The sequence below is a fragment of the Heterodontus francisci genome, chromosome 17 (genome assembly GCF_036365525.1).
Source record: "Heterodontus francisci isolate sHetFra1 chromosome 17, sHetFra1.hap1, whole genome shotgun sequence".
NCBI classification, from domain to species: Eukaryota; Metazoa; Chordata; class Chondrichthyes; order Heterodontiformes; family Heterodontidae; genus Heterodontus; species Heterodontus francisci.
Window position 1 is genome coordinate 17,360,721 of NC_090387.1, and position 12,473 is coordinate 17,373,193.

At 43.8% G+C, this 12,473-nt stretch overlaps 1 protein-coding gene across 1 annotated transcript in view; it reads left to right on the top strand.

Annotated features, from left to right (window-relative positions):
* Positions 1-5,144: 5,144 nt before the first annotated feature.
* Positions 5,145-12,473, top strand: part of LOC137378732 (dynein light chain roadblock-type 2) — a 44,710-nt gene continuing 37,381 nt past the window's right edge. Inside the window, exon 1 of the mRNA XM_068049093.1 lies at positions 5,145-5,276. Coding sequence (XP_067905194.1) covers positions 5,160-5,276 — 117 coding nt within the window. The 5' untranslated portion in view covers positions 5,145-5,159. The remainder of the gene's footprint in view (positions 5,277-12,473) is intronic.

Genomic DNA, 12,473 nt, shown 5'->3' on the forward strand with positions numbered 1-12,473 from the left:
TAAAACCAGTTGCCAGGGAGAGGGATGGAGTCAGTGGCTACGGAACAGAGTTTGTGGCAGGAACCAAAGACCAATGACAATGGCTTTGGTCTTCCCAATGTTTAGTTGGAGGAGATTTCTGCTTATCCAGTACTGTATGTCAGACAAGCAGTCTGACAATTTAGGGAGGTGGTGGTGAAGTTGAGCTGGGTGCCGCCACTGTACATATGGAAACTGATGCTGTGTTTTTGGATGATGTCACCAAGGGGCAGCATGCAGATGTGAAATAGGAGCAGCAAAAAAGGCAGCAAGTGCTAAAAGCACAGCCAAAATGTTATTAGCTCTAACAAAACTGCTGACACAGACCCCAGTGCTTGATTCTACTAACTGATTAGCTGCTTTGATTGGCTGTTATTTTCCTCAAATTCTAATTTTCTAAGTGAGTCTATTTTGTCTTTTAAATAACATTTTAAAATGAAATGTTTATTCCAATTTTCTTTTGTGGAGCGTAGATATATAATATATTGCTGTCAGGACACAAGACAAAGAAAACAACAGCAGCCTTCCCCTGAACCAAAGTCAAAAATATGGTTTAACAAGCCCCTGGAGAATAATATCCTGAATTATAAGCTACAGCAATTCACCTGGAAGAACACAAGTATTCCAGAAGGACGACAGAGGAGAGAAAGCCTCGACATAGAGCAAGAAAGTAAAGAAGTGACAAAATAAACAAGCTGTGCTGTTTCTAATTTACGGGACCAGGGTTAAGGGGCTTCTGAACACCACATGTACTCCCTATTCCTTACAACACAGCTTGGATTCAGTGAGGGAATTATGTAGAGTGGGATCAAAGCAGCCACCAATAATGAGGTAAAGGATCGGGGGCGGGGGGAACATATAAATGAGAACAGTCAGAGGAATAGAAAGTACAGATGCAGTCTGTAGAAGGTTGGCAAGAAAAGAAGGCGCTGATGGGAATGAGAATTTTTAAAGCTGGAAACCAGATAATAGATCAGCGAGAATGGCTGCAATGGGGTGGGATAGGATAGCGGCAGCCGAATTTTAGATGAGCTGAAATTTTTGGCATGTTGTCTGCAAAGCCAGGAGCAGCAACAGCAATAACATCGCAGTGAATGGCAAGAGTGCTGAGGGAGTAGCAGCCAGTAAACGGGTGAGTGAAACCTGGGGACTTTACTGTGCATGAATAGGAGCATAGGAACAGCAGCAGGCCATTTAACCCCTCAAGTCTGGTCTACCATTCAATGTGATCATGGCTGATGTGCAACCTAACTCCACATACCTCCCTTTGTCCCATATCCCTTAATATCATTGGTTAACAAAAATCTATCAATCTCAGTTTTAAAATGATCCAGCATCAATTGCTGTTTATGGATTGGAGTTCCAAACTTCTACCATCCTTTGTGCGAAGAAAGTTTAGAGGTCCAGCTCTAAATTTTCGACGATACCCCCTTGTACTAGATTCCCCAACTAGCAGAAATAGTTTCTCTCAATCCACTCTACCCGTTCCCCTTAATATCTTGAAAACTTCAATCAAATCACCCCTTTAACCCTCTCAATTCCAGGGAACACAACCCTCATTTACATAAAAATAAAAGCAAAATACTGCGGATGCTGGAAATCTGAAACAAAAACAAGAAATGCTGGAATCACTCAGCAGGTCTGGCAGCATCTGTGGAAAGAGAAGCAGAGTTAACGTTTCGGGTCAGTGACCCTTCTTCGGAACTGACAAATATTAGAAAAGTCACAGATTATAAACAAGTGAGGTGGGGGTTGGGCAAGAGATAACAAAGGAGAAGGTGCAGATTGGACCAGGCCACATAGCTGACCAAAAGGTCACGGAGCAAAGGCAAACAATATGTTAATGGTGTTTTGAAAGACAAAGCATTAGTACAGATTAGGTGTGAATATACTGAATATAGAACATCAGCAAGTGCAAACCTGAAGAAAAACAACCTGAAAAAAACAGTGGGTAAGCAAACTGAACAAACTAAGATGAAATGAAATAAATGCAAAAAATTTAAAAAGGAATGCAAAAAAAAGGAAGAAAAAATAACTAAAAATGACTAAAAATGAAAGTAAAGTGGGGGGCTGTCATGCTCTGAAATTATTGAACTCAATGTTCAGTCCGGCAGGCTGTAGTGTGCCTAATCGGTAGTTGAGATGCTGTTCCTCGAGCTTGCGTTGATGTTCACTGGAACACTGCAGCAATCCCAGGACAGAGATGTGAGCATGAGAGCAGGGGGGAGTGTTGAAATGGCAAGCAACCGGAAGCTCAGGGTCCTGCTTGCGGACTGAGCGGAGATGTTCCGCAAAGCGGTCACCCAGTCTGCGCTTGGTCTCCCCAATGTAGAGGAGACCACACTGTGAGCAGCGAATACAGTATACTACATTGAAAGAAGTACAAGTAAATCGCTGCTTCACCTGAAAGGAGTGATTGGGGCCTGGGATAGTGAGGAGAGAGGAGGTAAATGGGCAGGTATTACACCTCCTGCGATTGCAAGGGAAGGTGCCCTGGGACGGGGACGAGGTGGTGGGGGTAATGGAGGAGTGGACCAGGGTGTCGCGGAGGGAACGATCCCTTCGGAATGCTGACAGGGGAAGGGAGGGGAAGATGCGACTGGTAGTGGCATCACGCTGGAGGTGGCGAAAATGGCGGAGGATGATCCTTTGGATATGGAGGCTGGTGGGATGAAAAGTGAGGACAAGCGGAACCCTGTCACGGTTCTGGGAGGGAGGGGAAGGGGTGAGGGTAGAGGTGCGGGGAATGGGTCGGACACGGTTGAGGGCCCTGTCAACCACAGTGGGGGGAAATCCTCGGTTGAGGAAAAAGGTCATATCAGAGGCACCGTCATGGAAGGTAGCATCATCAGAGCAGATGCGTCGGAGACGGAGAAACTGGGAGAATGGAATGGAGTCCTTACAGGAGGTAGGGTGTGAAGAAGTGTAGTCGAGGTAGCTGTGGGAGTCAGTGGGCTTATAATGGATATTGGTAGACAACCTATCCCCAGAGATGGAGACAGAGAAGTCGAGGAAGGGAAGGGAAGTGTCAGAGATGGACCATGTAAAGGTGAGAGAAGGGTGGAAATTGGAAGCAAAGTTGATAAAGTTTTCGAGTTCGGGGTGGGAGCAGGAAACGGCACCGATACAGTCATCAATGTACCGGAAAAAGAGTTGGGGGAGGGGGCCTGAGTAGGACTGGAACAAAGAATGCTCGACATATCCCACAAAAAGACAGGCATAACTAGGACCCATGCGGGTACCCATAGCGACACCTTTTACTTGAAGGAAGTGCGTGGAGTTGAAGGAGAAGTTGTTCAATGTGAGAACAAGTTCAGCCAGGCGGAGGAGGGTGGTGGTGGATGGGGACTGGTTGGGCCTCTGTTCCAGGAAGAAGCGGAGAGCCCTCAAAACACTTTGTCTTTCAAAACACCATTAACATATTGTTTGCCTTTGCTCCGTGACCTTTTGGTCAGCTATGTGGCCTGGTCCAATCTGCACCTTCTCCTTTGTTATCTCTTGCCCAACCCCCACCTCACTTGTTTATAATCTGTGACTTTTCTAATATTTGTCAGTTCCGAAGAAGGGTCACTGACCCGAAACGTTAACTCTGCTTCTCTTTCCACAGATGCTGCCAGACCTGCTGAGTGATTCCAGCATTTCTTGTTTTTGTTCCTCATTTACATAATCTCTCCTGGTCACTTAACCTTTGGAATCCAGGTGTCATTCTCGTAAATCTACGCTGCATCCTTCCAAGGCCAATATATCTTTCTGAAGGTGTGGTGACCAGAACAGCTCATAGTAATCCAGCTGTGGTCTAACCAGGGCTTTGTACAGCTAAGCATGACTTCTACTTTCCTGTATTCTATTCCCCTAGATAATAAAGTCCAGCATTCTGTTATACTGTTCACAATATTTTAATAATCTATGTACCTAGACCCCCAAGTCTCTTTGGACCTTCACTATTTCTAGCTTTTCACATTTAGAAATCAATCAATACAGCTGCACACCCGAGAGCGAGACAGAAAACCCTGCAAAAGCCATTTTACAAAATAGCATCACAAATGAAAATTTGGCATTCAAACCAACAAGAACTTTGTGCTTTTGATTTAAGTATAATTAAATGGGTTGGGCAGAACAGGGTGGGCTTGTGTGAAAATAATATAAAAACACACTTTTAAACCAAACACGAGACAATCAGTAAATTTCATCCCTCCGACCTCGTCCTGAAAATTCAGTGACTGACCTTTACGGGCAGCTTTGGCAGACCCATACTGACACAGACTATCCTTTTTAGGTCCAAAATGGATGGCGTCACATTTACCTACATTGAAATCCATTTGCCACAGTTTTGCCCATTCAATTAATCTATTAATATCACTTTGTAATTTTAAACTTCCATCTATACTACTTACATACCATCTATCTTTGTGTAATTGGCAAATTTGCATATGTGGCTTTCTATCCCATAATCTAAATCGTTACTGCATAGTGAAATTTGAGGCCTCAACACAGATCCTTGCATGACACCAGTAATCAGATTATACCAATCAGAACACCTACCTATTATCTCTATTGTTTTTTTTTCCTTATTGATGGAATCAAAATTCATCCTAACTCTACAAATCCCTCCCCACTTTCACTTTCCCCACTTCCTTGCCCTTGATACCCCTTCTGTGTCTGCTCACTGGTGGCCCCCTGGTTCTCAGAACTTCTTCCATAACAACTGTTGGTGCAAAACTACAAGCAAAGTTAGTCAACTATAGAGGACCCAGATTTTATAAGGTAAATGGAATAACACTTGAAGACATTGTATTATGAAACCTTCAGGAATGTCTCCAACCGGTGCTGTCAACCTTCGCCTGAACAATCTAAACCAGAAATAAATGTGTTTCACTGCCCCCCATCACCTCCATGTACAATGATTGAAATTGATAGTTGTTAAGGAGTTCATTAATTTCTAGTAGTAAAGCATATTACGCAACTCAAACATGATCCTGTCCCCTTGATCTTCACCCACTCTTGACCCTCTATTCAGCTTGAATTTACCAAGTAGTAATAATCCTATGATTAGTTTAAGGACCCTTTTCAAGGTAGTACTGAAGGCGAAATAGTCATTTAAGGCTCAAGTTGCAACTGTACTATTATTATCCACCCCTTGCATGACCCAAGCCTTAACTACAGGCTACTATATCCGGGTTAAGAATGATTTCCGGTTCCGCCTAGCAACCGGTATTTGGCCTGGTTTGTTCGTACTTGGATCTCGAGAGGAGACGATGGTAAAACAAAGAAAAGCAATCAATTAGATTAAAGTATTTCTTGGGTTATTATTGAGGCAGTCGTGGGGAAATAAATTGTTAATTGAGGGCGGTTTTGGTGTGTGCGCGCGTCAGCCCTGTCTCCCTGAAGCTGCCTGCGAGGGTCAGTCTCTGAAGGTTCAGGACTGGGCCGGAGGGATGACATTTACTGATGGTATTGGGTTTGGTTTAAAACTGCTTTTTATATTATGTTCATGCAAACCTAATCTGTTTTGCTCACCCCGTTTCATTTATACTTAAAGCAAAAAACAGCACATGAACTTATTGAATGGCGGAGCAGGCCGAGTGGTCTCCTGCTCCGTGTGTTCTTGTCGGTTTAAATGACAAGTTCTCATTGTGATGATATTTTGGAAATGGCTTTTGTAAGGGTTTCTCGCTCTCTTGGGCTGTGGCTGTATTGATTTTGGCTTCAACATTTTCAAACTGCATTACTAATTACCCCTGCCACGCCTTACAAATAGATGTGGGTTTCTGGAAATGCACTGTCCAGTTTACTTTATAAATGAATCTTAGGCTCAGCAATGTAGTAAATTATTTTCAAATTAATTTATTGACACCAGGATTGTAGTTATGGTGGGTATATGAGTTATTGGCAGTATGTTTGTTTTAAGCTGTAGAATAATCCCAAGCAGTCTGATTCTATATCTTAGCCTTCCAAATATGTGTTTCTGGGGAGATTTTGAACTGTAATACGAGAATGAAGTGCTGGTCATTACAGAACTGTCACTGCTGATGGGAGCAATTTGATGTACTGATTTTAAGAACAGCATTGTATATTGACAAAAGTGATTTTTCACAATAGTGTTCTGATATCAATATGCTTAGTAATTCGACTGACAAAATTGAAAATAACAGTAAGAATTAGGAACTAGAATAGGCCATATGGCCCCTTGAGCCTGCTGTACCACTCAGTAAGATCCTGGCAGATCTTTGACCTCATCTCCACTTTCTTGCCTGATCTCTATATCCCTTGATTCCCCTAGAGTTCAAATTTCTATCTATTTTCTTAAATATATTCAAAGACTTAGCATCCACAGCTCCACAGGGTAGAGAATTCCAAAGATTCACAACCCCCTGAGTGAAGAAATTCCTTCTAATCTCAGACTTAAATAATAGACCACTTATCCTGAGATTATGCCCCCTAATTCTAGACTCTCCAAACAGGAGAAACAACCTCTCAGCATCTACCCTGTCAAACCCCCTCAGAATCTTGTATTCAATGAGATCAGCTCTCGTTCATCTAAATTTCAGAGAGTATAGGCCCAATCAATCAACCTTTCATCATTGGACAAATAGCTCATCCCAGGATCAATCTATTAATCACGATATTGTGAAATAATTGACTCATATATAAAAGCAATAATAAATAGAATTGTGCTTGTTTGAAAAGCTCAACTTTTGTAACTGCCCTTGTTTTCAAGTATGCCACCCTTAAAACTAAAGAGAAATCACAGTTTGATTCAATTACAGGAAATCCTATCCTGCACAACAAGTTTTTTTTTTTAGTTTTAGAGATACAGCATTGAAACAGGCCCTTCGGCCCACCGCGTCTGTGCCGACCATCAACCACCCATTTATACTAATCCTACACTAATTCCATATTCCTACCACAACCCCACCTGTCCCTATATTTTCCTACCACCTACCTATACCAGGAGCAATTGCTAATGGCCAATTTACCTATCAACCTGCAAGTCTTTGGCATGTGGGAGGAAACCGGAGCACCCGGAGGAAACCCACGCAGACACAGGGAGAACTTGCAAACTCCACACAGGCAGTACCCAGAATTGAACCTGGGTCGCTGGAGCTGTGAAGCTGCGGTGTTAACCACTGTGCCACCCTAGTATGTTGGTACAAGTTGCATTTAGTCTCTTTGGTAACAATTGTACCTTCATGGTTCAGCATCTGTAAATTCATGGTTCCTACTGATTACACCTACAGCCCTGCTTCAGCTGATGAATCAGTTAACCTCCATGTTGAATACCACTTGGTAGAAGCACTGAGGGCCACAAGGGCACAGAATGTTCTCTGTATGGGGATTTCACTGTCCGTCACCAAGAGTGGCTCAGTAGCACCATTATTGACTGAGCTGGCCAAGTCCTGAAGGGCATATGTTTTAGATTTAGAGATACAGCACTGAAACAGGCCCTTTGGCCCATCGAGTTTGTGCCGACCATTAACCACCCATTTACACTAGTCCTACACTAATCCCATATTCATACCACATCCTCACCTGTCCCTATATTTCCCTACCACCTACCTATACTAGGGGCAATTTATAATGGCCAATTTACCTATCAACCTGCAAGTCTTTTGGCTGTGGGAGGAAACCGGTGCACCCGGAGGAAACCCACGCAGACACAGGGAGAACTTGCAAACTCCACACAGGCAGTACCCAGAATCGAACCCGGGTTGCTGGAGCTGTGCGGCTGCGGTGCTAACCACTGCACCACTGTGCCGCCCTATATCTGCCAGACTGGTCCTGCAGTAGGTGAGAGAATCAATGTGAGAGAGTGAACCTGCTTGATCTTGTCCTCGCCAATCTACCCATGACAGTATTGGTAGGAGTAACCACTGCAAGGTCCTTGTGGAAGTGGAAGGCTTGCCTTCACACTGAAGGCACCCTCCATTGTGTTGTGTGGCACTACCACTGTGCTAAATAGAATAAGTTCAGAATAGATCTAGCGGCTCAAAACTGGGCATCCATGAGCGCTGTGGGCCATCAACAGCAGCAGAACTGTATACCACCACAATCTGTAACCTTATGGCCTGGCAAGTCCGTCACTCTGATTTTTATCAAGTTAAGGGACCAACCTGGGTTCAGTGAGGCATGCAGAACTGTATGTTGGGAGCAGCACCAAGCATACCTAAAAATGAGGTGCCAACTTGGTGAAGCAACAGCACAGGATTACATGCATGCTAAACAGCAGAAGCAACATGCCATAGACAGAGCTAAGCAATTCCAGAACCATGGATCGGATCAAAGCTCTGCACTCACGCCACATTCAATCGTGAAAGGTGGTAGACAATTAAGCAACTAACAGGAGGAGGACACTCCACAAACGTCCCGATCCTCAATGATGGCAAAGCCCAGTACGTCAGAAGAGCAGTGGGGGGCATTCAAAAAGGAAATGGGGAGGGTACAGGCCCAACATGTTCCCCCTAGGGTAATGGGTAGGAGCAACAAGCCCAGAGAACCATGGATGACCAGAAACATTCAGGATACGATGAGTAGGAAAAGAGAGGCTTTTAGCAAATACAAAGAGAGCAAATCAATGGAAGCATTAGTGGAGTACAGAAAGTGTAGGATGGAGCTTAAGAAAGCAATTAGGAGAGCAAAGAGGGGACGTGAGAAAGCTCTGGCTGGTAAAAGTAGGGAAAATCCCAAGATATTCTATAAGTATGTCAATGGGAAGAGGATGACCAGGGAAAGAGTAGGGACCAAGGGGGAAATCTGTGGGTGGAGCCAGAGGACATTGGTAGGGTGTTGAATGAATACTTCACATCTGTCTTCACCCAAGAGAATGAGGAAGTAGATATGGAACTCCGAGAGAGAGACTGTGAGGTTCTTGAGCAAATTGTCATAGGGAGTGACAAGGTATTGGAGGTTTTGACAGGCTTAAAAGTGGACAAATCTCCAGGTCCGGACGATTTGTGTCCCAGGATGCTGTGGGAGGCGAGGGTGGAGATTGCAGGGGCTCTGACCCAAGTTTTTAATTCCTCTCTGGCAACCGGGGAGGTGCCAGAGGACTGGAGAACAGCTAATGTGGTCCCACTATTTAAGAAAGGTTGTAGAGATAAGCCAGGGAACTATAGACCAGTGAGTCTCACGTCAGTGTTAGGGAAACTATTGGAGAAAATTCTGAAGGAGAGAATCTATCTCCACTTGGAGAGGCAAAATTTGATTAGGAATAGTCAGCATGGCTTTGTCAGAGGGAGGTCATGCCTAACAAATTTGATTGAATGTTTTGGGCATGTGACCAGGTGTGTGGATGAGGGTAGTGCAGTTGATGTAGTTTACATGGATTTCAGCAAAGCCTTTGACAAGGTCCCACATGGGAGACTTATCAAGAAAGCAAATGCACATGGGATACAGGGTAACTTGATAAGGTGGATTCAAAATTGGCTTAGCTGTAGGAGACAGAGAGTGATGACAGACAGCTGTTTTAGTGACTGGAAGCCAGTGTCCAGTGGCGTACCACAGGGATCTGTGCTGGGTCCCCTATTGTTTGTCATTTATATAAACGACATAGATGACTATTTGGGGGTAGGATCAGAAGTTTGCAGATGACACAAAGATTGGCCAAGTGGTTAACAATGAGGTTGAGTGTCTTGGGTTCCAGGAAGATATAGATGGGATGGTCAAATGGGCAGAAAAGTGGCAGATGGAATTTAACCCTGAAAAGTGTGAGGTGATACACTTTGGAAGGAGTAATGTGACACGGAAGTATTCAATGAATGGCCTGACACTGGGAAGTTCCGAGGAACAAAGGGACCTTGGCGTGTTTGTCCATAGATCCTTGAAGGCAGAAGGGCAGATTAATAGGGTGGTGAGAAAGGCATATGGGACACTTGCCTTTATCAATCGAGGCATAGATTACAAAAGCAGGGAGTTCATGTTGGAGTTGGATAGAACTTTGGTAAGGCCACAGCTGGAGTACTGTGTGCAATTCTGGTTGCCACATTATAGGAAGGATGTGATTGCACTGGAAGGGGTGCAGAGGTAATTCACCAGGATGTTGCCTGGGATGGAACATTTAAGCTATGAAGAGAGGTTGGATAGGCTTGGGTTGTTGGAGCAGAGAAGACTGAGGGGTGACCTGATCGAGGTGTACAAGATTATGAGGGGCATGGATAGGGAGCAGCTGTTCCCCTTAGTTGAAGGGTCAGTTACTAGGGGACACAAGTTTAAGGTGAGGGGCAGGAGGTTTAAGGGGGATTTGAGTCAGAAATCTTTTACCCAGAGGGTGGTGACAGTCTGCCTGGGAGGGTGGTAGAGGCGGGTTCCCTCACATCCTTTAAAAAGTACCTGGATGAGCACTTGGCACGTCTTAACATTCAAGGCTATGGGCCAAGTGCTGGCAAATGGGATTAAGTAGACAGGTCAGGTGTCTTTAATGTATCAGTGCAGACTCGATGGGCCGAAGCCTCTTCTGCGTTGTATTATTCTGTGATTCTGTCAGTGTAAGAGACAAGGCTGAAGTGTTTCCAGCCATCTCCAGCCAGAGGTGCTGAGTGGATGATCCATCTTGACCTCCTCATGATCATCCTCACTGTCTGCGAAGCCAGTGTTCAGCCAATTCAATTCACTCCACATGATGTCAAGAAATAGCTGAGCGCACTGGATGCGGCAAGTGCTATAGGCCCTAACGACATACTGACTATAATGTTGAAGATGTGCTCCCGAGCTAGCCACGCCCCTAGCCAGGCAGTACCAGTACAGCTATAACACCGGGATTTACCCACAATGTGGAAAATTGCCTAGGTATGTCCTGTCTACAAATAGCCGGGCAAATACAATTTGGCCAATTACTGCCCCATCAGTCTACTCTTATCAGCAAAGTGATAGAACTGTTAAGATCTTCCATCAAGTAGCACTTGCATACCAATAATCTGCTCACTGATTCTCAGTTTTGATCCTGTCAGGATCACTCAGCTGCAGAAATCATTACAACCTTATCCCAAAAATGGACAAAAAAACTGAATTCCAGAGGTGAGACGAGAGTGACTGCCCTTGTCATCAAGGCAACATTTGAAGGAGCCCTTCAGACCTGAAATGTTAACTCTGCTTCTCTGTCTACAAATGCTGCCACACCTGCTGAGTATTTCCAGCAGTTTCTGTTTTTATCCCAGTAGTACAGTGTTTTGCTGTTCCACAGTTGAATAGAATATGGGTTGTTAACTACCAACCTGGATCTTGGGGCTATTTTGTGAAGAGTCCAATGAGAATATGCTGCTTTCCTTGAGGAAGAGAAAATTGGAATGTCACTGTCTCTGCAACAAACCTATCTGACTCCTCAGTTGGACATGGTAATGATGGGAAGAGGAATCAAACATTTTTTTAAAAATGAAACTTGCTCTTTTTTTAATCGTACATGCTGCCCTGCATTGTTTAAAACTGCTAAGAATAGCGCATATTGACCCAGCTGTAACCTTGTTTTACTCTACTCCCCAATGGCTGGAATATGCCTCTACTTTTGTTTAGCTGAGATCTTGAAGGGAATTGCAGAATCACAGGATTGTTGTAGTGCAGAAGTAAGCCATTCGGTCCATCATGTCTGCACTGACTCTCTGAAGGAGCAATTCCCTCAGTCCCATTCCCCTGCCTTCTCCCCGTAACCCTGCACATTCTTCCTTTTCATTATAACTGTCTAATACAAGTGGCAGCTCATGTGCTATCTGTGGCAGTGCAAGTTTAAAAACCACTTATTCTATTTATTCCATAGACACCATACCTGTGCATCATCTTTGAAAACTACATTGTCTGTATCTGTGTACACTGATCCCAGAATAATGCATGCTAAACTGAAATGTTTCCGGAAGGGTTGGCTGGCTCACTCCTTTAAAAAAAATTGGTGACATTCTGTACTTTTGTCCCTAAGTGTAGCACAGCAAGCTTCATAATGTAGCCAGCTACCAGCTTAGTGTGGTCTATAAGTACTTTGTCACTGCTGTTTTCAATCCAAGCATTACCAGTGGGTAAATGGAATCAGTGTTGCAAGAAAAATTTAATTTGATTGTATTTCAGAAAATTGGTTGAACAGATGTTTGCTTTCAAGATTATCAAACACTGTTAGAGGCACAAGAAGTTGAGAGTTTAGACCATATAGTAATCATGCATTGTAATTGAGGAAAGTGTAGAATTGCTTTAGGATCTTTGATAAGTTTATTAGGGTTATTGGCTGCTATCTGGAATTCAATTTGTAACACTGATGTGCTTAAGGAAAAAATCTCAATGGCTGATTTTTACTTCCTTGTGATTCTCTTCCATGTGCTATTTTCCCACTCAAACTGGTGGAACAACATAATTCTTGGCCTCTTGCCAAGACTACTTTTGAGATAGCCATCAAGATGTATGTCAATGCAGTATGGGTTGACTTAACAATTTTGCTTTTCCTCCTCCCTTTATTTAGGTTAAGTATCCTTCTCAGTGGCCAG